Below are 27076 nucleotides of genomic sequence, written 5' to 3' on the forward strand. Positions count from 1 at the left end.
TGTGATAGCAATAATTGTTCATGCATGATTACAAGTTATAGTTTACATTATATGTTTATTGCCTCACTAAGTCATAGACTTAGCGTGTGATTGTTTCACACGTAGGTTACAGAAACGAGAAGAAGAGTAAAGAGCAATGTGGATCAAGACATGTTAGTTCTCCTTACTGAAGATCATATCAGAAAAGAGGTGAATAATATGTCTTTTTGTATATAAAGTTCTAGTTGGCGTGTGTTCAAAAGAATATATTTATAAGCTCTGAATAGTTTTGTAAACGTTTTGAATAAGTTATATGTAGATGAATAAGTGAATTATGCATGCTCTGATATCGGATTTTACAATAATGTAAATGTATTTGATGTAAGTTAGTCATTTATATGTTATAAAAGTTTTAAATTATTCATTATTTTATTCAAGTAAATGTTTTGAAAAGTAAATGTGACACCTCGTACTCGTATTCGGGTCGGATACGGGTTGGGGGTGTTACACACAAGCTCAGATGTAAACCGACTCAGCTTGTTGAACTCGCATTCATACTCATATTCAGAGCGATTCATTTGTTTCAAGTTCATAAACTCATGCTTCATTTGCCGAATGAACTGATCTCCAATATACTTGTTTTTAAATTCTTTTAAGAACAAAGAACAAAGACCAAATCAACTGGTCACTTGACATCCTCATGGTGACGTTCGTCCACCATATCCTCGCCTGACTCCTCAGTAAAGAGACAGCTCCATCTAACTTCTCCACTTCAGAACAGTGGAGACAGCTGCATTCATTCTTTGAATTGGTGGGGTAGGAGGTTGAAGACGCGTCAGAATAGCGTCTAACGTCCTGAAAAAAGTGTCTTGGTCTTGTTCAGGCACTCCTTGAGATGTATGTCCTTCACCTTTCCTGGCCAGGGCAGGTGAATTACTGCTTTCAGCATGCCTATCTTCTCCCTCTTCACATCAGAAGCTATTATGTCCGGACATCTAATAAAATAAACACACTATTCTATTAGCAACACAACATACTCATATTATACCAGATCAGAAGTTCTCACTATTTGTTGGCATGTATTCCATTTGAAGACTCTATAGACTCTGGTTTATGCCTAGAATCGGCTAAACCATAGCTTTGATACCATTAAATGTAGCACCCTCAACCCATACCCGACCCGGATACGAGTCCAGGATGTCACATTGACTATACAAAACAATACTCTTAAAAAAACGATAAAACATTTGAACATATATTATTAAAATACAATAATATACATTTGTTAATACAAGTTTATCAAAATACTCAGAGCATACACAACTTGACCCTTTGATTACATGCCAACATTCATTTACATAAAAAATGACCTACTGATTAAGTTGCCTCTAATCTGATAGTTGCAGGAGTAGTGTTGTCCAGCTGCTTAATTTGTCTCGTCTACTTTCTTGGATCCTACGTGTTAAACACTCACACGCTAAGTCATCGACTTAGTGAGGCAATATAATAATAATAACAAGAAAGAAATGTAATGAAAATACCATAATAAAATGGAATGAGATGAAATCAAATACTTAACCATGCAGTTTATATCACCATTTCCTTACCTATAAGCATAGTACATTAACATTCATGAATTCGAATTAATAAGATTATTGGCCCGTGATACCACACTGAGAACCTAAGGTATATGAGTACTGTGAGGTTGTGCACTATTTTGTCACCACAGCTCGTATAAATGCACCGAAGTGCCACATAGAATTACACCGAAGTTCCACGTAGAATTGCACCGTAGTGCTATATAAGATTGTCCCTAAGGACCATGTAGAAAATCCCTTAAGAATCATATACATATGCGAAGGATCAAGTATGTGTCTCAAAAGACCTTACACATGTTCCAAATAATACATATATGTCTCGAAGGACCGCATAGACCCTCTACTCTTGGCATGCCAACTATACCTATAGTTCTCATCCACATAACATGGGTTTTTCTCAAATTACATAGTATATCACATAGACATATCATTTCCTTACCTTCATCCCATGACTCATATAACTTTGCATACATATTCATTTAAAACATGTTACACAATGCACATAGTATGAATTCATATCATGCTTCACAATATGAAATGAATCATGCATCAATGTATTGAATCTAGATTTGTCACAAGTCTAGAACTGAATATCTCACTATAATCATGTTATGTATATGCACTCACCTATATTTCTTTGTTTTTTTCCTCGATTGATCTTATTAGGTAATCGCTCTGGAACTTGTGTAGGCTCTGTATCAACATAGTAATTCATTGATCCTTATCATTATACTAATTAATATATTCTAAACTATCATTCCTTAGGCTAAAAGAAAAGCCATTTTCATCTTTTAATGAAGGTATGCATCGATGCACTACACCATGTATCGATGCATCTATCTATGCATCGATACATAAATCACATTCGATGTTTGTATTTAAGGGGGTGTATCGATGCACTACTTGTGCATCGATACATTGATGTCATTCGATGTTTTTATTTTAAAGGAGTGCATCGATGCACTTCATGTGCATCGATACACCTTGAACAATTTCTAGGATTTATCCTTGATGCATCGGTACACATTGAATATGCATCAATGCACATAGCCCAGAAATGTTATTTTAGCACGAAATTCTCTTCATAATCTTCTCAACACTTTATATTTCCTCTCTTTTAATATCCCTAACTTGCATACTCTTACTTAAACTAATTATTATCCATTCCATACCTCTAAAACTTAGAAATACAATTCTCCATATAAAATGTAAGAATCTCACTCAACTTCCAACATGTTCTTAATCTAACTCAAACACTTCCTATTCCTTAATTAGCTTGATGAGAAGTCAAATCCCACTTCTAATTCTTATTATGAACTCTAATCCAAGATTTCACTTTTCTACTTCCTTTCTTTAATTCTTCATGTACTCCTCGTCTTATTGTTTTAAGATAATCTAAGCTTTCCTTAAGCTTAGTTATCATCTAATGATCAATAAGCAACCTTAAATTCATCAAGAATTTGCTCAACCAGAAAACTCACCTTTAACTTGGTCTCACGGTGGAGAAGAAGAATGAAGAAGAAGAGAAATCTGGAACTTTTGTTTTCCCCAATTGTCTTCCACATGGGTATTAAAATATCCCTTCAAAAGTAATATTTAATTGCTTCCCATATTAAAAGACTTATTTACCCCTTTAGTTCTTTATTCTTTGCTAATTGCTCCTACACAAAACATTACAATCAATTCTTTGAAATTTTAATTTATCCAATTTGGTCACTGAGTTTTTAAATCTCACCATTTGATCACTAACATGGTATGGAGGATGTTACAGGTCTAATAAAGTCTATGTGCCCCATACATTCAAGAGCTCTATCTCCAAAATATTTTTGCAAGGGCAATTCATGTCGCATGGAGATGTTCCCCGTGCATTGGCATTTGTCACAAGCTTTATAGAAGTCATATGCATCCTTGAATAATGTGGGCCAATAGAAGCCTGATTGAAGAACCTTTGCAATTGTTCTTGTGCCTCCAAAATGGCCTCCACAAGGATCTGTGTGACAATGATATAAAATCTCTTTTTGCTCCTTTTTAAGGACACATCTTAGGATCATCTGGTCAACACATTGCTTGAACAAGTATGGCTCGTCCCAATAATAAAATCTTGCATCATGTCTGAATTTTATATTGCCCTGGCTATTTAAATCATAAGAAAAAATACCAGTAACAAGGAAGTTAACAATGTCAGCGTACCACAGAATTGTCGCAGCAAATAAAATTTTCTCGTCATGGAATTTCTCATTGATTTCTGAATTGTCATGGCATTCAATTTTGTTTTCTAACCTAGAAAGATGATCAACAACTTGGTTTTGAGTACATTTCCTATCCTTAACTTCTAAGTCAAATTCTTGCAATAGCAATATCCGCCTAATAACCTAGGTTTTGCATCATTCTTATTCACTAAGTATTTGATAGCTGAGTGATCAATATGAACAATAATCTTAGTGACTATCAAGTATGCCCTAAACTTGTCAAATACAAATACTAAAGCAAGTAATTTTTTCTTAGTGGTTGTGTAGTTAAGTTGTGATTCATTTAAGGTACGACTAGTATAGTAAAAAACATGAAAATCTTACCTCGAAGCTTTCCAAGCACTGCTCCCACAATATAGTCACTGGCATCACATATTAATTCAAATAGAGTAGTCCAATCAGGTGGAACAACAATGGAGCCTGATATGAGTCGTTCATTCATCTCTTTGAATGCGTTGTAGCAAAATTTATCGAAAACAATAGTTGATTTTGTTGTAGCAATGTACAAAGAGGCTTGGAAATTTTAGAGAAGTCCTTGATAAATCTACTATAAAATCTTACGTGCCCTAGGAAGCTTCGATTGCCCTTCACATTCGTTAGAAGATATAGCTTCTTAATCACCTCAATCTTTGCCTTTTCCACCTCTATGCCTTTTTGTGAGATCTTGTGGCCTAGAACCGTGCATTCGGTCACCATGAAGTGACACTTCTCCCAATTTAGGACTAGATTTGCTTTTTCACATCTCTTGAGTACCTTTGCTAAATTTCCTAGGCATTTATCAAAATCATAACCTGAGACGAATAAATCATCAATAAATATCTCAAAGAATTATTCCACTATATCTAAAGAAATGGATAACATGCATCATTGTAAAGTTGCTAGAGCATTACAAAGTCCAAATGTCACCCTCCTAAATGCATAAATACCATGAAGGCATGTGAATATGGTATTATCCTGGTCTTCTGGCGCTATAGCAATATGGTTATACCCATAATATCCATTGATCCAACATTTTATTGATAAAAGGGAGAGGAAAGTGATCATTTTTAGTGTCCTTGTTAAGCTTGTGATAGTCCATGTAAATACTCCATCCAATGACGGTGCGTGTGGATAAGATCTCATTATCTTCGTTGCTTACCACGGTCACACCTCCTTTCTTGGGGACATATTGCACCGGGCTTGCCCACGAACTATTGAATATTGGGTAGATAACTTCAACATCAATCCATTTTATGATTTCTTTATTCACCACCTTTGTCATAATACGATTGAGTTTTCCTTGTGGTTTAATAGAATATTTGTGGCAATCATCAAGCAAAACCTTGTGCATGCATATAGTAGGGCTAATCCCTTTTAAATTAGCCATAGTCCAACCTAAAGCTTTCTTATGTTGTGCTAAGAGATTTATCAAACTATGTTCTTGATTAGGTGTAAGACTAAAGAAGATTACTATATGCAAAGTTTCATTGCAACCTAAGGTAGAAGCATGCTCTAGTGAAGGTTTTGGAGGAATAATTTTTTAAAAATTTAGGGGTTTAAATTTTGTACCTGGCCTAGTTATGAGTGAGTTAGATTGTTGTACCTCCATTGGGGAATCCTCATGCTCCTTTCCTTCTTATCTATTGAGCTTCACATAATTTATAAGCTGAAGAAAATTGTTACAACAAAATTCTTTTGCTTTTTCCTTTACCATTAAATCCATGTCTAAAAAGCACTGACATTCCTCTGAATCATCAGCATACTTCAGGGTATGTAACACGTTGATGGTCAGTGTATGGAATACATTGATGGTCAAACTTTGATCAGCCACTTGTATTGTGAATTCACCCTTTTTCACAATCGATAAGGATGTGAACCATGGCTAGAAAATGTTGTCCAAAAATTATGGGTGCCTTTTCATCGACCTCACAATCAAGGATAAGAAAATCATAAACTTATCCACATTCACTATGAAATCTTTGATCCTCCCCTCAGGACGAACATGTGATTGGTCAGCTAGTTACAAAATAACAGTGGTCGGTCTTGCATTTCCTATCCCAAGCTTCAGGAACACTGACTTGGGAATCAAGTTCACACTCAATCCAAGATCACATAGGGCTCTTCCAATATAATTGTCTCTTATAGAACAAGGAATGATAAAGTTGCCAGGATCTTTTCACTTTGGTGGCAGCTTTTAAGCGTTGAACAGTCTTTTGCTTTAGTAATTGTCTCATACTTCTCAACCTTTATATTCTTTGTGATAATTTCCTTGAGAAATTTAGCATATGTCGGCATCTACTCAATGGCGTCCAAGAGTGAGACATTGATACGTACTTGTTCAAGGATGTTTACAATCTTCTTAAACTAAAGGTCATTGTTATGCTTCTTCAATCATTGAGGGAAAGGTGACGGGGGTCTTAATTCTTCTAATGATGGTAGGGAACAACTTTTTCTATAGCATTTTTTTGCTCCATCAACATGTTCACTTGTTGATCCCGCATCCTTTTCCTTTTCCTCAAGTATCTCTTCTTGCAACTCTGATTTTGCTTGCAGCATCATGGGGTTGGAATTATCCGTCTTCCTTCCCCTAAACTTATCTTGTTGGATGATTCGGGTGCCACTCCTTAGAGTGAGTGCATTGTATTGCTCCTTGGCTTATGGTTTAGTGACTTCAGTGTCACTAGGTAGACGACCTGGTTGATATTCTTGTAATGCCCGATAATTTGTCCAACCTGACCTTCCAGAGCTATAACAGAAGAGCTATGGCTTTGCAACAATGCTCATTGACTTTGCAGTAAAATACTTTGGTTTTTTTATAGATGTGGAATGGTCTTGCAGTATGGCCCTCGTAGTTGTTATAAAATCTTATGTAGTAGCCTCCAACGAATTATTATTTGATGAAGATGTTGTACCCTTGTTGGAATTTTTCCGTGACATATTTTTTAAAAACCTTAAGGTTTATTTATATTTTATGGTCAAGTGGGATGACTAGAATTAATGGTTCCTTGATTTCCCTATGAATAATTAGGATGCTGACGCCATCCAAGGTTATGAGTATTGGAGTTGGGGTTGTTGTTATTTCTTTTAAAATTTCCCACGTAGTTGATGGATTCTTAATTATGTGGGCATTCACTCTTATGGTGATTTACATGACATAAAATACATACTGAGCTAAATTCTTTTACTTCTTTCACCTCGCTGAAACATTGCAAAAGTTTAAACATATTTGTGATAGCAGAAAGTTGTGTGGACACTGAATCCTTAGCATCTAATTCCAATGTCCCTGGAACCTTTCTCCTTGTTCCCAACCTTGAAGAAAGAAGCTTGCAATCATTGTTTATATCCTATCGAGGATATCAAAAACCTATTCTAGTGACTTATCCAGCAAAGTGGCATTTAGTGAAGCATATAATATCATCAATGTGCGTGCATTCACTCCATTATAGAATATCACAACATGAGTCCAATCGTGAAATCCATGGTTCGTGCACTTTCGTAGCAATCCTTTGTATTGGTCCCAACACTTCTACATTGATTCATCATCAGCTTGATAGAAGGATGCTATGTCATTTCTAGGTTGAGTGTTCATGTTGGGGGATTTGTTAGAGAATGCCCAAAGAGCAATCATATGATGATTGTATGAACACATTTTATTTACCGATTTTATTAAATAAAAGCATTACCACTTTTATTTTCAGTTATATATATGTGTCTAACATAAACTGAAAAAATAATAAAGTTCATATAATAATATGATTATTGTGAAATATCCTTAGTCGAATATTATTATGGGTATGGATAACATGTTTAAGACTAATGTGTTATTGATTGATGACAATGAATTGTTATTGATATAGAGATGTCAGAATTGATGCATGAATATGTTGTTAGAGAACAAAATATTGGATTGACCCACTATGAGCATATATCTTGGATTATTATGCGATGGTCAAAATAGTGCTCATGGTGATAATTATATTATGATCCTCAAACTTTATATCATTACTATCTCAACATATATTGTTATATGTTTTGATGCAATTAAACATGCTCCGTAATTGATTTCACTATAAAGACTGATATTGAACATATCTTGATATATATAGTGGATTATGAATAATTAAGATAGGATTTGTCATTCCTACATAATAGGAAATATATCATAGGCCACTTGATTGAGTGAGACTAGAAATGCTCAAATATGTTGATATGAGATATGACAAATTATTCGTTAATTATAGTCTACTCTAGATATCAAGAAATAATATATGGGTCATACAAGTGGACTATTCCAATACTTGTGCCTATTCTAGATATAAAGGACAAAATGATGTAATAAATAAAAGAGTTAGTCACGAAGATGATATGTCTAATCATGATTTCTTGTAACTTAGGTGACAATAATATATTGTTAGATGTCACTCATTGTTTGTAATATTAGATTGGTTCTAATAATTACTACTAATATTACAAGAACCTATAGGGTTACACCTTAAGGTTGAAATGAGCAAATATTAAATTGTACAATACAATTAGAATTAATATATGTATATAAAATATACATATAATTTAATTGTCCCGAATAAAATAAGTGGACATTAAAAGAATGTAATTTTGATTACAACTCTTTTAATGAATATTTAATTCAGAATAATTAAAGAAGATTAAATTTGAAAATAAATGAAATAAGATTTTATTTAATTTAAAAGTTCAAAAACCCTAAAAGTTAGGGTAACTCGTATATATAAAGATAGGCAAGGGTCTATCAGACGTTTTCTTGATCTTTTTTAGATGATTTTCTCAAAACTGTTTTTGAGAAAAAGTGAAAAATATTTGATATCAATCGGATGAACCAAGTAGAGGTCGAGAAGTTTTCGTGGAGGCTTGTGATTCAAATCGATCGTGATCACGATTAGTGTTGCTACAATCTTGTTGTTTTTCAAGGAACCCAATGTAAGTAATCATATCCATTTCCTCTTGTTTTTGGTTTTATCATACATGGATCGCTAGTGAAACCATCAAGTTTGTTTTCGCTGTACCATGGGGTGCGTCTAAAGTTCCAATAGTGGTATCAAACCCAATACGATTAGAATTTAGGTTAAAATTCTTGGGTGATGCAATATGTATAAGATACATGATTGTTTTATCTTTTTCGGTGAGTAAATATGATATAACTATTTGATTCGATAAAAGGAACGGTTAATATGTTAATATGTTTAATGAACTTTATAATCAGTGGTTAAGAGTTAATTATTTATTTGTTGCTACAAGGGTTTATGATATTCATATGTTAATCATTAACATGGTGATTGATGGATACATGATAGCAGATCGCGTCTGGCAAAGGAGCAATGGTTGTTCTTATGCGGAAAACCATCGATATTGAATAATCCCAAAACACAATTTTATTGATAAATGTTATCAAATCATGAGGTTTTTCCATAGAAGCAGTAAGTGTTATTTCTCAAAATTTTCAACTTACTGCGCCGCTGCGGCTAACTGCCACAAGGGGCTCCGTCCCTTGACCCCATCATAGGGAACATAGATTTTAGTAGGGATGGCAACTCAACCCGAATCCGACGGGTTCCGACCCGACCCGATCGGGTCGGATTTTTTTAAAAAAAATTTGGGTTCGGGTCGGGTCGGGTTTTTTTTAAATGTACTGTTCGGGTCGGGTCGGGTCGGGTTTAGGGTGAAAAAAATCCGACCCGACCCGACCCGAAAAATATATATAATTTTATCCTATATATTTAGGGATAATTACAATAATGTCCCTCCATATATAATTTTTTTCAATTAAGTCACTGTTTTCATTGAATAAAATTTTTTTTATTATTATTTCGGGTCGGGTCGGGTTTCTAAGTCATATATTCGGGTCGGGTTGGGTCGGGTGAAACCTTAATTTCGTCGGGTCGGGTCGGGTCACGGGTGAAAAACCCTTTCTTCTCGGGTCGGGTCGGGTGGCCCAAAAACCCGACCCGACTCGACCCATTGCCATCCCTAGATTTTAGGCACATATTGGTAACTTTAACAAATTCATAATGACATATATATTATATGTTTTATTTTCACGGTGTTTGACATGTATGGTTATAGCCCTTTTAATATGCAATAATTGTAATTTTATAAATACAACCCACTTGTCGTGTCTCTCTATAATTTGATTTCGGAATAATTAAAATAAGATTTTAATTATTTCAAAATTTCAAAAATCCTAAAGGTTAGGGTAACTCGTATATATATATAAAGATAAGCAAGGGTCTAGCTGCCGTTTTCTTATTATTTTTAGCCGATTTTCTAGAAACCATTTTTGAGAAAAAGTGAAAAATATTTTCTCTCAATCAAGTGAACCAAGTAAAGGCCGAAAGGTTTTCGTGGAGGCTTACGATTTAAATCATTCGTGATCACTATTACCATTGGTACAATCTTGCTCTTTTTCAAGGAACCTAATGTAAGTAATCGTATCCCTTTCCTCATGTTTTCAGTTTTATCATACATGGATCGATGGTGAGACCATCGAGTTTGTTTTCGCTATGCCATGGGGTGCGCTGACGCTTCCAACGGGATTATATCGCAGCAAAAAACTTTGCACAGATCAACCCAAGATTCCATTGAGCCAAAGGGAACTCCACTAAGTAATGCTCTAGCTCGTCTTGCAATGAATAAGGAAATAATTTAAGCTTCAACACATCTTCATGAACTTTTTGTTTCCTGGAAAAAGCACATACCTCAAAGAAAGCACGAATGTGTTGTCTTGCATCTTCATGAGGCATGCCACCAAATTGTCCTATCGAGTTCAACATGTTAAACATGATTGGTTTAAGTTCGAAGTGGGTTGCCTAGATTTCAGGAGCTACAATAATAGGGTTGAGATTATCCAAGATAGGAGTTAATTGATCTCTAATGGCACGAGGTCAAGCAACATTCCTCACATTCAGAATTGCTGCGGCATTTGGATCTTCAGAATCCTCTACTTATTCACCTCCTTGGTTTCGTAAGGCATACATGTTTCTTTGAGCATGTCTCATCTGACCAAAAAACTATTCAATCTCATATTCAATTGGTAATATCAGTCCTTCGGGTTTCCATCGGGTCATGCAACAACAAAACCTGAAAAAGACAAACAAAAATAATAACAAGCAAAATGATAGAAAAATAAATAAGTAAAATAATGTTGTAACAAAAATCTTAAAAATTCCATTTGCCAATCCCCGAAAATTATGCCAAAAACTTGGGTGTGCTCTGTGTGTGCTATAAATTAAGAAAAATATGTGCAAGTATACACAATCAAACAAGTAATATAGAGTAAGTGAGTATCATCTTTATAGGGATTGGATGAATTCACAAGTTAAGTTGAAGCAATAAACTATATATCCTAATATATGACTATATGATGGTATAGACAATTAATAATGTTGTTGAAAAATGAAATGTATGAAGATGGAAATGCAATGACAATGTGGCAAGGTAACAATTTGAAATGCTATGGAAAATTAAAATGTAACAATTCAAGAATGCTAAAGCAAATTAAATTGAGAATCTGGGAATGGATAAGATACTTGACAACCTCTCACAAACAAGCTACAATGAGGATAATTGGTAGGGATACTAATGAATCCTAAGCCTTGCCTTCTAGAATGGTTCAAGTCTTTTATGCCTACGTGCTCGACAGAGTTTGCTAAAAGTGTCCCTAGGCTATCTCTAGTAAGGAACCTGACAGATAAGAAATGCTATAGAAATACCTCTTAGCGTGAACTAAAGCAAATTCCTATCGAATAAGTACTACCCCTTTTAGTCGTTGAAATCCTATCCTTATTTATATGATGGATTAGGACCTAGTTAGAAGCTAAGCCATATTACTCACGTTGATCTCACCTAGCTCTCTTGAATACTAGGCATCAAACTTAAGAAAAGGCTAACCTCGTAAACTCTTACAATCCTAAGTAAATAAATCAATGAGCAAAGCACATATTAACATAAAAATATGAACCATTCGTTAAACAAAAGCTTAATCATTCATAGTTAACCCTCACCAAATAAGGTTAGTTCATGGTGGGGTACAAATCATCCAAAGAAATAATTTGTTCCATAACATCCCACAAAATAGAAATGAAATGAAAGCACATGGTAAGAGGAAACTCCCAACACACGCGCTGCTATGAGCTTCATGGGCCACTGTGAACCACCTTAGCAAGCTAGCTTCTCTTAAAGGCCTAGCTTGCTACCCTCTTGAAACTTGGCTATGGAGAACATCACAAAGAAGATGAAAAGGGGAAGAAAAATAGAAGCTTTCTAGCCGCCTTTCACTATTGCCTACCTCACCCTTTTCTAGGGCATCCTTATTTATTTATACTAGGGAAATATTCTAGGGTTTTGTGCCAAAATTCCCTTTATACCCTAGGTATCATTCCCTTCGCATGAAGGGGTGTACAATGATGATGGTGGTCCTCACACGGTAGCTGGCTAGAGGGTACCATGTGTGGGTTGGACAGTTGGCTCCTTTAATAAAAATATCTTCCACTCTTTTGTCATTTTCTGCTCCCAGGAATGTCATCTAGACTGTTGTAGCATTCTTCTACTACTTCATCAATAAAAAATGCTACAACGAATCTCTTCTTTGATTTCAATCACCTGCTCATCAACAAACAAATATAACCTTCCCCCATTAAGCATCACCAGTTTACAAAATAAAATGTTGCGGCAAAACGACTCCATCCCATGCAATAATATGATCCTAAATGCATCAATATGAATCTAAACGAGCCTTAAGACAATCAATAACCTAAGTGAAAAGGCACAAGATATAGCCTTTTTACAGGGTTATCAGTTTTGTAACGACAAATGGCTACACTTGAAACCACATAAAAAGTTATGTGGTCATGGTGCCGAAATTAAAATATGACGATCATATCGAGATCAATCTCATAATTAAGTGATCATGTGAATGGTTTACCCTTTTGATAATGTTATAAATTGAAAAAAAAAGGTTCATCAAAAGAATTTGGTTTTGCCCGAGCGATCAAGCCTTCCTCATCGACACACCCAACATTGTTGAAAGTTTGACATGATACCCAAAATCAAACCACTTTAAATCTTACCTTTTATACATATCTTATTTTATGCCGATATGATACCACTTCAGTTATTTTCCGCTCTCAAATTCTTACCGCTCTCAAATTCTTAATGCAAACTCACGATGACTAACGCTCCTCACTTTTTGTCCATCGATACCATTTAATTTTATTCTACTAACACCTAATATTTTATATTATATAATGTTAATATTAACTAATGGTAAAATATTACAATTATGTTTTGTGATGTAAGATGGTTATCACGTTCGTCTAATACATTAAGGGTGCGTTTGGTTCACGGAATGTAAGATTACCAGTGGGAATAAAAGATTACCAGAGAATAGGATTACTGGGAATGTTGTATTTTGTGTTTGGTTGGTTTAGCAGGAATGTAAGATTACCGTGTTTGGTTAAAGGAATAAAAGATTATTGGAATGTATATTTGACCAAATTGTCCTTATTATATATTTGTATAATATTACAAATTGTAAAATATTTATATATTTTCTTTAAAAAATTAAATTCATAATATTTATATAATTTTTTTTACAAAATTAAAAATATAAAAAAGGTTTAATGAAAGGGTAAAAAATTTTAACCCTTGAACTTCATATAAAATTTTAATTATATATTTTTTTGTAAATCTAAAATAATTTAAGGATAAATTTGTAATTTAACTTTCGTAGAATTTTTATTATTCAATGACAGAAGAAGGATATTTTTGAAAAAAATAAAAATTTAAGGGCATTTTAGTCCAAAACGCCAGTAATGTTACAATACCTAAGAGAATGGAGGTAATGACATTCCCAGTAATATACCCAAAAATCTACTATTGGTAATAAAACATTATCGGGAATGAGATTTTCGGCCAACCAAACATGGGAATGTGGGATTCCCAACCCATGGGAATCCCACAATCCTTGAACCAAACACCCCCTAAAGGTTTTCGGTTTAAGTCCAGAACGGACATACGGGGATGAATTACATGTTATACATATATGAGTTAGAATCAATTATATTTGGTGTAAAATTTTTAGTTTTATACATTTTTATGATTGTTGGATGAGGTAAATTAAATGTTGAGATTAATCGTCACAAAAACTTGTAAAACTTTTAATTTTACAATAGGGGTAGGATCCTCTTACACAATGTATAATTCTTTTAGTTTTACACAGATCCAGAACCGTTAGATGAGTGAAAATAGATGATTGAGATTAAAAGTAAGAAATATGAAGATATTTACTGGGAAAAAATAGAGAGTCAATCTCAACCATTTATTTTTCACTCACCAAACGATCACAGATCTGTTTTACATTGTATAAGTGGATCTTAACTCGTATATGTATATTTCTTGTAAATTATTGGATATTAATTTTTCATTTACTTGTATAAAAATGTGTTTAAATAATTGTTTTTTTTAACTTTTATCCAGCCCAATTGTGATTATTATTGAACCATCTAATTATATTATTTTATTTAAATTTTAATTATGAATTTATTTAATGATTCAACGTTATGTGAATTTTTATAGTGAAATAAATATAAAATTAGGTGAATTTCGATTTGAGTCAAGAATAAAGAAGCATTTTTCAAAAGAAAACTGGACCAATTACCTAATCCGGGTGAACCGGATGATAGGCTTAGTTAGAAAGAGGGGCCGCATGAATGTGTTGAAAGATCAGCATTATCCATTATCTATTACCCATTTGCCTATTTGAATGGAATCACTCTTTGCTACCTTCTACGCATCATTACAACCATTGGCTCCCCGACCCTCTTCATAAAATATGTTAAAAGTGCATTATAAAAAATCACGTGTTAAAGAAATTAATACATTCATAATAAGAAAATAATAATATGGGTTAAAATTTGTATAAAATGAATTGCTTTTATATTAAATTTTATATAAATATATTTATTATTATTATTTGTGATTCTCTGTTCAAATCAGAATGAGTGAATCGTTTTAAGTCATCGACACTCACGGTATCTATCAACATTGATGTAGTAAATGTGGACATATTTCTTACGAAAAGAATCAATTCAAGATGCTTGACCTTGTACTTCTTTACAACATTTACTTTTATTTTGAGTTTTCTCTAGTGGACCAATCTTCTGACCTGATAAATTATTTGTTTAGAACTTTCTTCACATTTATTCTTTTAAACCCACCTTCTTTGTATCACCATATATATAGGGACTAACTTAAAAATTTTATGTTAGGGGTGCGAACTTAAGAAGTTATATAAATTTTTTAAGGGGCTCCATACTTCTTCTCCAGCATGTCCCATATCGCCTTGGCACTTTCTCCTTAAGAAATATGTCAAAGAGTTTATTCGACGTGTTACTTAGAAGAAAACCACAAACAATCTTGTTCTTCTTCTCATACTTTTCCAAGGACACCTGGGAAGGAGCAACAATAACAATTATGGATGAAAGGACTTCACTGGAAGGAGCATGAGTTGAATCACCTCCGAAAGCATTAAATGTGACATCTAAGGATGAAGTGGGTTCGGGTGTCGGCTATAGCAACACGTGTCAAGGTCGTGTTGTTCGAAGAAGATGATTATCCTCTGGGACCGTCTCCGATAATTTTTCCCGTCAAGAGCGTCGAGCTTAGACAAGTTGGGAACAAGCTTAACCATGGTGTTCAACATTTTAGAGTTTTAAATTCGTTTCTAAATTTTTAGAAATAGAAACTGCAAAATAAAATCATTAGCACTGATTGGAAACTAATAAAGTAATAAAACAATAAATCCGAACAACTGTGTCATGGTATAAATCACTGCCTTATAAATGAATTTTGTCTCGATGTGTGTAATCGTTGCTATAGAAAATCGTCCCCCGAGGTTAGCACAACTCTCAAAAAATTCGTAAACCCAAAATTTGAAGTGGACAGTTGTGGAATTTTTCTTCTCATTGGAAAATACGAAAGCTTTTGTGAGAGTTTGTAAAAGAGAGGAAAAGCATGAATTGTTGGATGATCTAAAATGAGAAAAACCCGTCTTTATTTATAGGCTGATAAGAGGGGTAAAACGTAAAAAATAAATCGATCATAAACACTTATTTAATACCAAACTTAATTATGGAATATTGTCGTAATTTATTTGGTGTAGCTAGCTGAACCTGATCCCAAAACCGTCCAGATTCGTCCATAAAATAGTTGTTGAGACAACTTTTAAATCAGCAAATTAAACTACTAAGATTAAGATCCAAAAATTGATATGTAGTCTGTTGTAATAATGCTTTGAACCTGGACAATTTTGGTTCACTCTATAGAAAGTCAAGTTTTAGTATTAACAACTAACACAACTGTTAAAATACCAACTAGCACAACAATAAATAAATTTTCGAATTACCAACTAGCACATAATAATACAGATAATTCCAGCAATTAATCTTATCAATTTAAAAATCTAATTTGCTTATAAATACGTATCTAAGACATGTTTGATCACGACCACGAGCCAAACCCGAACAGTCAACACACACATGCCATGAAGTTATCTAATCACATTCAACAAGGGAGGGTAAAATAGATCCTTTAAATATTCTTCACAAAGGATGTTTCCTCCCAATGTGGGATAAGTGGCCTTAACATACACAGCAAATAGAGCACAACAGTAGGTAATTGAGAAAAGCTAGATACACCAGATGAAAGACAACAACAACAAAACCATATTTCCATATGCAATGGGGTAAGGGGGAGGTAGGGTAGTAGGCTGGCCCCAACACCAGGTTGAGAGCACTTCAGTGGAAATACCTCTGGCAGTTTAAAAAAATTAAAAATAAACATAAAATACAATGCATGTATAAATAAATAAATACATAGTTGAAGAGTCTTCATATGCGCGTGCGTAATGGGAAGTAATCCCTGCAAATAAATCACTGCATAAAAATCTATGCATATAGATACATGATTAAATTGAAGATGTCAATCCTAAGTAAGCACGACACATAATACATTATCACATCTTGTCGAAGTAAATCAAAGACTTCTTATAATTCATTTTGACTACAATATTCTATAACCCTAAACTTCAAGTCATATTAAGCCTTTATATAAGTATAATTTTGCATTCAAGACCGAATAATCCCTTAAAACTTTAGAAAACTCCGCCTGTCATCTACCATCTCAGTCCCTCAAAACATCGTTGGAAGTCGTAAGATCGTAGGGTTCCGAACTCCATCCGCATTTAGCTTGCACCAATCATTCGGAGGGGAACGCCGATGACCAATAGCACGGTGCAGCAGCGGTGGCCCAACCCCGGCGAACTATATTGAGAGATTGCATTGCATGAGCCACCTCCGAGCACAATCTACGTCCTTGTTGTAAGACACTCTACGATTATGAATAATGCATTAAAAATTGAGATGTGCTCTTGAACCTGACCCGTGACCAATTGTTTTTCCTTGTCTTACCAAACTTGGCCAATTCTTCAAAAGTATTTTTACACTAATATTTTATATAATTATATTAAAATAAAAATAATTTATTAAAAGTGATAATTAAAATCAAATTAAATTAATTTAAAAAAAATTTAACGATTTATATATAAACATTATTAATTTAATATTTTATATAAGAAATTAACAATATTTTTCAAACATTTATTAACGGTTAAATCAAATTAAATATTTAGGAAGGCAGGGAAAGCATGCGATTTTGAGTGCAAAAGCCATCAATTAAATGACGGTTTTTGCCAACGATTACTTAACCCCCAAAAAAAACTCTTTTCATTATCATCTCTTTGTAAAGCTAAATTAAAATTTAAAAAAAATCTTAATTTTTTGTATATATATTATTATGATATAATATTATATACATGCAGGATTAAATCCAGAGGCCTGAGTTTCCAGAACCATACTAAATTTCATGTAAGTATATCAGTTTTTCGTTTCCTTTTATTTTCCTTGTCCTAATTTTTCATCTTTTTTGTTTAATTTTATGCGTTTTTTATAATTGGGGTAGAACAATTGTGAATCCTTTCCTGTTGAGGTTCAATGAAGATTTCGTAGATGACATGGACGAAGAAGACTACGGTCGAGCTGGTGGAGACGTGGATTCTGATAAATATGACGTGGTTTGTTTTGCAATTTTGATGATATTTATATATTCTATACGTATTTGTTGTTAGTTATTGTTAATTTTTTTTATAGAAGTTGAAGGCCTCGTTAAAAACTCCCTTCATATTCGTCCACATACTAAGAAGTATGTTAACGAACATTGGAAGGAAGAAAATAGTACATCATAGTTTATTAATAATAGTATCGAATACATATGTATACACGGAATATTCTCGAATGGAGAAATACACCATTACAACACACCAGAAACACCTAAAACTCTCACTTCCTTAACCAGAAAATCCAATGGACAATTATCCTTTTTCTAATTTACACCTCCAGCAAAAAGAACAAAACAATGCAAAAGAACAAAACACAAAAGGAAACTAACACCTGCAATCATTAAACCAAATCAAAGCCCCAATTGAAGAAACGAGATTTAATGAGTATCGACTTCGTCAGGGGCCCAAGAAGGAAGGATCAATTTCATGCACCATGATTTTGAATGAGCTAGTACCGACCTTCAACTCCAACGACTCGTCAATTCTCAAATTTGCCTTTGTGAGGATTTGAATTTTCGCCAGATCAAAATATGATAGTGATTGACAGCTTTCGTCGATTGCTAATAAATTACCCCACTTGTCTGTAATGTTTTTGAAAGTATCCCAATTCCAAGCGTGAAAAGGAACTCCCTCACAAACTAACCACACTCGACGACATTCCACCACCAGACTTTTTGACCAGGCTTCTACTCTGGAGAACTACTTAGCGAGAGTCTGTGATTCATCATTCTTCACACTTCTCAATGAAGAAGAGTCTTCAAAAATCATAAGTAATGCATTTCCAGCAGCTCTCATTAATGAGAAACCAGTGAGTCCATTGGCTTGCATTTGACTAGTAAGATTACTGATTTTGATAAAGTCCTTGCACCAACCCACTAGATATTTACTCAACACATGGAGTTTATCCTCGTCTATAACACTTTCAATTTCACTATGATTATTCCTCGAAACAACTTCCATCCCCGATTTGTGGTGAATAGTTGTAGAGGTTTTTCTAAAAAAAAAAATATCGAGGTTTAAATTTAGCCAAAGAAATACTAATTTTGCTTCCGTCAATATAGGAGCCATTCATTTCTGAGATTGCTTTCCTTGATTCTTCGATTTTTGCAAAACAAATGAACCCAAAACGAACCCCTTTTGAATTTCTTTTGTTAGAAATGAAAACATCAATAACCGGATCGTGGGTGCAAAAAAAAGATCCAAACCTCTTCCAATGAATCTTCTCTGATAAATTTTCGATAAATAACGTGTAACAACCACTTCTGTACCCATTACGGATTTTCGGTTGGCCTTTCTTCCACCAATTATGAAACTCGATTATCCTCCTTCTTGCTTATTCAAAAGACTTTTCATCAAAATACCCCTTTGTATGTATTTCCCCACTTAATCTCGACTTAACCTTACCCCTTCTATCTCTATCGCTCAACAATTGTTTCCGATTACCACCATTAACAATTTCCTTCTCAACAGGTGTATCTCGCCATTCACGGCCCTCGGCTAGTTTTTGGAGACGTTCACGATTTTTCGACTGTGATTAGATAACTCGTAGTCGCATCCTAGCCTTCATCTTTGAGCCAGAACTCTCGGGCATAACAATAAATCGAAGTCTGGCCTCTCCGTTGGCAAAACCCAAAGGTGAGAAGGCCTTGTATAACCTCGGAACCAACCTACCTCGGATCTGAGACGATCCAGCAGCTACCGAAGGAGAAAACATTAAAAACCGAACTGATGTCGTTCGATTCAAGGAGAAGAAACCCAAGCTCAGAACTGAATACTGTAGTCGGGAATAGTATCCGAGAATCACTGTAGCCGAGAATAGTAACCGAGAATTATTGTAGACAAAAATAGTAATCGTCGACGGCGGCAGAATTGAAGAAATACTCGGCTTAGGTTTACTGGGGAAGCCTATCCTTGATGTTGGCGGCGAAGTGAGCAAACCTGGAAATCCCGGTGTTTCAGAAGAGAACGGAAATTTGGAGATAAGTTTGGGTAAGCAGTGAAATAGAGGTGGAGGTTGCGTCTGTCGGTGGTGGCTAATATTTTCACAAAGCAACAACTTGTTTCTTCATGAAAAACGGCTGGCAGAACCAACAATCTTCCTCTAGATCTACTCTGATCTAGTTCGATTTTGAAAAAACCAGTGTCTAATCCATGCTTGGGGTGAAGAGAGGATTCAAATGGTATATTTTCCTTCTTTTTCCGATGCTTGCTACTTCCAACAGTCTCGCAGCAGTTTTTTCACACTGATGAGATCTGAGAAGTTCTAAGAGAGCCTCTATGGCACCACTTTCGGCCATCGCTTCAGCACTGGTTCCGTCATCACTTTCTAAAACCAGAAGAGCATTAAGTGCACCAATCACAGTGCCCTCTAAGCCAGAACGGAGCAACCTTACCAAAACAGCAACTTCCAAATAAAATTCAGAACTGAATTGCAAGATGCTGGCTAAATCAATGATGGAGGTGTATAATTTTTTCACAAAGCAACAGCTTGTTTCTTCAGGAAAAGCAGATGGCAGAATCAACAATCTTCCTCTAGATCTACAACGATCTAATTTGATTTTGAAAAAACCAACGTCCGATCCATGCTTGGGGTGGAGAGAGGATTCGAATGGTATATTTTCCTTCTTTTTCCGGTGCCGATGAGCAACGGTCGGAGACTATTAACGGTGAGTGTTGCAGCAGTGAAGCAGTGGCCGACCACTGGGTTATGAAAAGAGTGACGCCGGGGAGTGTGTATGAGATTTTCAAATAACTTTTTTGACTTTTAGTTGGTTATTGTTAATTTCATTATTTAATGATGTAATTCATCCCTTTCATGCTATAATTTTAGCAGCTGACCAAGGTGACTGATACATCTTCCGCGCAAGCGCGGAAGGGGAAAAACATTCAGGGGATTCCATGGGAAAGACTGAAATTAACTAGAGAAAAATATAGGTTGACAAGGCTTGAACAGTATAAGAACTACGAGAATATATTGGCTTCCGGTGAAGCTGTCGACAACGTCCATTTTTTTTCCTTCGATCCGTGAATGAACTAGTTTGTTGTAAAGTGAATAGCATATTAAGCTTTGTGTGATTTGTATTTGTTGTTTCAGGAATGCAAACAGGTAGAAAAGGGTGGGAACTACTATGAATTCTTCCATAATACAAGATTGGTTAAACCTACTATCCTCCATTTTCAGGTTAGTAAGTCAGATATTGCTTATTTATTTTGTTATTGCCACTTATATCCTGCTTGTTGGAGATACCCCGTTTTTTCCTGGGAATAACATCAGCTTACGGTGATTCCAAATATGGACTTAGATTTTCCATAAATTCCTTCAATCGGTGCAGATCTACAAGCCGTTCACTGTCGATTATCGCCGCCTCCCACCGTCCTATTCTCCATGAAATTGCAGTGAACTGTTTCAGCAAGAAAAGTCACGCTCTCCTCCTAATTTTCTCTTCTTCTCTTCTGCTGTCACAGTCTACAGACGCCGTGCCAGATGCCACCTACGGTAACCGTTGACCGACGAAACTACAAGGTTTTTGTGGGGCAGAGCTTGAGGTTTTTTTTGTTGAAGATCTTGCCCAGAACTTACAGGATCTCTTGGGGATGCTAAACACGTCCTCCAGTCTTGGTTTAGATTTTCAGGAGCCTACCGCGAAGACAAAACAGAGAGCGGTTTTCAAAGAAGAAAGGAGAATTGTTTGTTAAGGATGGCAGAGAAAGAAGAGAACCGAATATTTGTTGGAGGATTATCTTGGGAAGTCACCGAGCGACAGCTTGAGCATGTGTTTAGTCAGTTCGGAAAAATTACTGAATCTCAGTTCATGGTGCAGAGAGATACAGGGCGATCTCGTGGATTTGGATTTATTACATTTTCATATCGTCGGTCCATGGATGAAGCTATCAGGGTGATGCATAGGCGAAAATTGGGAGAACGTACAATCTCGGTGAATAAGGCTCAACCCAAGATGAGTAAAGATCTTTATCATGGCTATAGAGGAAGTTACTCATCAAGTCACAGGGGTTGCTATGCAGGTGGAGACAGTCCTGTTGCACACGATGAATGCTTCAATTGTGGGCACTTCGGGCACGTGATTGTTCTCCAGCTGGTGGTGGTCGAGGTGGGAGTGGCGTCATGTTCTCTTCACGTTCAAGATACAAAGGCGCTGCCGTTGATGACCGTGGTGATCGCTTCAGCGATCGTGATCGGTACATAGATGATCGTTTTGATGGTAGACGCTTTGGTAATAGGGACTGTTTAGACAAAAGGAATGACAGATTTGGGAGCCGTGATCGTTACATCTGTGACAGGTTTATAAGGAGATCCCGAATGGACTTTCCGTAGGGGAATAAGGAGACTTCTTTGGGTAGCAAAAAGGCGGTTAATAAATCTAGGCCTAAAGGTATGCCTCCTTCTCAACGAGGGAATTATGGGAATGGTAATATATCTTTACCAGAGGCATCAACAGCTCAAATACTCGAAGATGTTGTCCAAGATGGAACCAAAAGGGGTGTTCTGGTAACAAGTCTGGTGAAGAAGAAAGAATTGGGAGATCGATTTTAATAATTGGTGGAAGAAAGGGCATACAAATGTTAGGAATGGGTACAGAAGTGGATGTTTCACGTTATTCATTGAAAACTTACCAAAGAAGATCCATTGGAAGAGACTCTTTATTCTGTGATCACGATCATGTAATTGATGCCTTCATTCCTAACAAAAGAAATTCCATAGGGGCTCGTTTTGGGTTCATTCGCTTCGCGACAATTGAAGAAGCAAGGGAGGCGATATCAAATATGAATGGTTCTCATATTTATGATAGCAAAATTAGGGTCTCTTTGGCCAAATATAATCCTCGACAGTCTTATTGGAGAAAGTCTCGAAAGTTGTTCAATGAAGTCTGGGATGGAAGTTGCTTCGAGGATTAATCACTGTGAAGTTGAGGGTGTTGTGGACGAAGATAAATCCACGTGTTGAGTAACTGTCTGGTGGGTTGGTACAAGAACTTTATCAAAATCGGTGATCTTGCTAGCCAAATTCAAGCCAAAGGACTCGATGGTTTCATGTTAATGAGAGCTGCTGGAATTGTACTTCTAATGGTTTTTGAAGACTCTGCTTCGTTGAGAGTTGTGAAGAATGAAAAATTAGAGACTCTTGCAGAATGGTTTTCCAGAGTTGAAGCTTGGTCAGAGAGTCTGGTGGTTGAGTGTCGTCGAGTGTGGTTAGTTTGCGAAGGGATTCCTTTTCACGCTTGGAATTGTGATACTTTCAAAAACATTAAGCTAAGTGGGGCAAATTATTAGCAATCGACAACAGTTGTTTCCATCGTCTTTTGATCGGGCTAAAATTCAATTACTCACTAAGTCTCAGGTGAGAATTGATGAGTCGTTGGAGTTGAAGGTCGGTCCTAATTGCTTCAGAATCAGTGTGCATGAAATTGATCCTTCCTTCAAACCAAATTCTTGGGTCCCTGAAGTTCGCAATGATTCATTAGAACTGATTCCTTCAATTGGATTGTAACTGTTCTAGAGCTCTATGCAGAGGCTTTTCGTTTAGTTTTCATTGTTGACAGTGTTGGTTTTCTGTTATGCTATGATCTTTTGCGTTGGTTTTTTCATTTTGATTGAGGTGTATTTTAGAAATAGGATTTTTGTTTTGGGGTTTTGTGGTTGACGATGGTAGATTTTTAGGTGATATGGTTTTGTAATGGTGTATATCCCGTATGTGGGTATTCGGTGTTTTCACATGTAATGGGTGTTATATTTAATAAAATATGATGTACTCTTTTCTTTCTTCTAATGTTCTTCAACATACTTCTTAGTATGTGGAAGAATACGAAGGGAGTTTTTAATGAGACCTCCAACTTATATAAAAAAAAAGTAGTATCATTTCTCATGTGTCGATTTAATTGGTGATATTTATGCTTTTGCAACTCTGTGTGCATCTGCGATTGCTCGGATGTGGCTGTTCATTTCTCTAACTTCTACTTCCCCTTTTTCTCTTGGTACCTTTTGTCATTCTACATGGAAATATTAAGATTAAGAATGCTTAAAGTTGGTCCTAGATTTGGGTTGAAAGTTCTATACCTCCAGTGTTCTCGAGTTAAATAACCTGTTGTGGAATGAATTTTACAGCTCAGAAACTTGGTTTGGGCTACTTCAAAGCATGATGTTTACCTTATGTCCAATTATTCGGTTATGCATTGGTCATCATTGTCGTGCAATCTGTCTGAGATCATTAATTTTGCTGGGCATGTGGCACCTACCGAGGTATTACAAATATACTCATCAGTCTTAGCACTTCTTATCATTTACTTACGAGTATGAATGATTTTAATGAAAGTTGGTTATTGAAGTGATTTGGGTCTATTTTATCCACTAACTTCTATTGCCTTGCCTTGTAACTAGAAACATCCTGGAAGCTTATTAGAAGGTTTTACACAAACTCAAATAAGCACTCTAGCAGTAAGAGACAATTTTATGGTTGCGGGAGGCTTCCAAGGGGAGCTTACTTTTAAGGTAAGTTAATATTTGCAGCCTTTTCTCATTTCTGTTGGTATTAGTTTCTCCGAGAAACTGTATCTTGTTCATGGTTAGAATTATTCATCTTGTTAACTTACCCAAGAAATGAAAAATATTGAATGGTGTTTTATTAAATGGGGAGCGTCTGTGGTTCTTTCTCTCTGTCTATTTTATTTTTCTGAGGGGGTGGGGTAGTTGTCATTGTTATGGTCTGAATCAAGTAGTGTTGGGGCAAGATGTAGCCAATGATCTTTTTTCAGTAACGTTTAATTTATGTTACTTGGACTCGTGTACGTCTTAAATACGGGTATGTTGATGACATGGGTATGGTTAGATTTTTCTAAGTCTTCGATGTATTTGGAGGATCCTCACAGATCATATCTCCATACCCATGAGTCAAATGCAAGTGTTGGACAAGGGTACTTCAAGAAAAATGAAGAGTTTGAGCAACATAACTTTTCATGGTTGCAATGAGTAGAAAGGCAGCGTGTGTTTTTTGAGAGAGGTCATGTATAACTGGAATAGTGGTGGGTGTTATGGTGTGAACCAGGTAGTATGCAGAGAGTGTGCAAGGTCATACCTCAGAGTGGGATTTATCGCATTCCGAATAACCATCCATTTGTTTCTTTTACAGATGAGATTATTCTCCATATGTGATATGAATCCTGATATAAATAAAGAAATTGAATTCTTGAGAACCTAGAAATCAAAATGTTTGACATGTTTCTTGAAAGAGCATGGATTGATTCCCGCACTTTAGTTCCTAAATTGTTTTGTTGGTTCAAAAATTTTTTTATCATGTATCTATTTGTTTCTGCATATTCTTGTTTTGCATGAACATGTTCCGGCATTCTCGGTTTTCCTTTAGCCACTACTTTTTTATATAATATTGTACAATTTTGTTTTCGTGTTTTTGCAGCACTTGGACAGAAAAGGAGTAGCCTTTTGCACCCGGACAACCTATGATGAAAATGCAATTACAAATGCTATCGAGATATACGACAGCTTGAGGTAGCATAATAATTGCTGATTTGTTGTTTGACTTGGAAAATGTATTGAATAAAATATAGATTGAATTTGAAGCTGTTTTGCAGGGGCGGAATTAATTTCATGGCCTCAAATAACGACTGTAGTTTGAGAGAATACGATACTGAGAGATTTCAACTTTTGAATCATTTCCGGTTTCCTTGGCCTGTAAACGTAAGTCCCTTTAATTGCTATCATGATTCAGTTCTTCCTTAACCCTTAATGTTCTATCTTATACTTATGTTACTTGGATTCGGCTGCAAGTGCTGGAATGGGTATGTGGGTGGTATGGGTTTATCCAGTTTTGTAAAAGTCATTTCACATATTTGGAGAGTCGGGAGGATCATATCTGTATGCTCATTTACGAAAATATATTCAGTGCATGTTTATTCTGATTTCACAGATTAAATTAATTAACAACTGATTTTGTTTATTCTAATGCAGCATACATCCATCAGCCCCGATCAAAGGCTTATTACTGTTGTTGGAGATCACTTGGATGGGTTGCTTGTTGATTCACAAAATGGAAAGGTTATAATCAGTTTTTAGTAGGATACGGTACTGCATGGGTGGCTGCGAGAGCCCCGGTGCAATAGTAAGGCCAGTCGCATTGAGTTTTGGATTCAAATCTGGGAGATGGCCTCCCTGAAAGACGAACTGAGGTTGTTTTACTTTTGACTCTTGCATTGTCCAGTCGAATTGATTGAATTCGGAAGTGGGGCCTGGTCCAGACTGATATATGTTATAGAAGGAGCTTAAATGACCGATAAAATTTTGGTTAAATGGATAAATAAATAAAAACTAGAATAGTGAGGGACGGGTGGAATCGGTTTCAAGCTTCTTTTATATGGATCTGTACACAAAATTATATCATTTAACTTTGTTTTTAAGAATTTTTAGTTTTATTGAAACTGAATAACATTTTCTGTGGTCTCAGACAGTAGCCACGGTGGCTGGTCATCGGGATTACTCCTTTGCATCCGCATGGCACCCTGATGGACGCATATTTGCCACAGGAAATCAGGACAAGACCTGCCGAGTATGGGACATAAGAAACCTGTCTATGCCAGTCGCGACACTCAAAGGGAACTTGGGTGCAGTGCGATCAATCCGCTTTTCAACGGACTGGCAATTCATGATAGTTGCTGAACCAGCAGATTTCGTCCATGTCTATAATACGAGGTCCGGTTTCCAGGAACGACAAGATATAGACTTCTTTGGTGAGATATCAGGGGTATCTGTGAGTCCAGATGGTGAGTCACTGTATATAGGAATATGGGACAGAACTTACGCTAGCTTCTGCAGTATAACAAAAGACACAGTTATGGGTACTTGGATTCTTACCTGTGAGTATGTGCTGTTATAAATGTATGATGAATGTGGAAACCTGTGTGCTGCTTGGGGCTGTATTTATGTCGTGTTTGTTACTGTGATAGCGCTTTAAGATGCGTTATATTTATATAAATTTCGATCACTCTACTATATAGAATGTGGGAGTTATTATGGTGCGTTGCGTGTTTAAAAATTTGGCATTA

At 35.7% G+C, this 27076-nt stretch overlaps 1 protein-coding gene, 1 long non-coding RNA gene and 1 pseudogene across 3 annotated transcripts; 2 read left to right on the forward strand and 1 right to left on the reverse strand.

Annotated features, from left to right (window-relative positions):
• Positions 1-150: 150 nt before the first annotated feature.
• On the reverse strand, positions 151-26073 carry LOC120147050. Its single transcript, XR_005518263.1, has 3 exons — positions 25960-26073; positions 10493-10496; positions 151-166 (listed from the first exon to the last, which is right to left on the reverse strand). It is a non-coding gene; the product is annotated as an uncharacterized LOC120147050 (long non-coding RNA).
• Positions 17890-26922, forward strand: LOC120147022 (uncharacterized WD repeat-containing protein C2A9.03-like). Of its 2 annotated transcripts, XM_039160497.1 has the most exons (9): positions 17890-17963; positions 20842-21009; positions 21103-21189; positions 24129-24263; positions 24402-24512; positions 25435-25526; positions 25610-25715; positions 25986-26072; positions 26479-26922. In XM_039160497.1, the coding sequence occupies exons 1-9, from the start codon at positions 17904-17906 to the stop codon at positions 26905-26907; spliced, it is 1275 nt and encodes a 424-aa protein (XP_039016428.1). In that variant the 5' UTR covers positions 17890-17903; the 3' UTR covers positions 26908-26922. The 2 variants fall into 2 exon arrangements, with proteins under 2 accessions (XP_039016428.1, XP_039016434.1); XM_039160503.1 differs by lacking the exons at positions 17890-17963; positions 20842-21009 and adding an exon at positions 19407-20674.
• Positions 21206-22659, forward strand: LOC120147039 (annotated as a pseudogene).
• Positions 26923-27076: the final 154 nt, after the last annotated feature.

This window comes from Hibiscus syriacus, unplaced genomic scaffold (genome assembly GCF_006381635.1).
Source record: "Hibiscus syriacus cultivar Baekdansim isolate YM2019G1 unplaced genomic scaffold, ASM638163v2 tig00002511_pilon, whole genome shotgun sequence".
Lineage (NCBI taxonomy): Eukaryota > Viridiplantae > Streptophyta > Magnoliopsida > Malvales > Malvaceae > Hibiscus > Hibiscus syriacus.

Bases quoted from the DNA above. Each gene is read 5' to 3' on its own strand.
- LOC120147022 (XM_039160497.1), top strand. From the start codon at position 17,904: ATGGACGAAGAAGACTACGGTCGAGCTGGTGGAGACGTGGATTCTGAT. The intron at 21,010-21,102 runs GTCCATTTTTTT...TTGTTGTTTCAG, and splicing joins CCGGTGAAGCTGTCGACAAC to GAATGCAAACAGGTAGAAAA. The intron at 25,527-25,609 runs GTAGCATAATAA...GCTGTTTTGCAG, and splicing joins GAGATATACGACAGCTTGAG to GGGCGGAATTAATTTCATGG.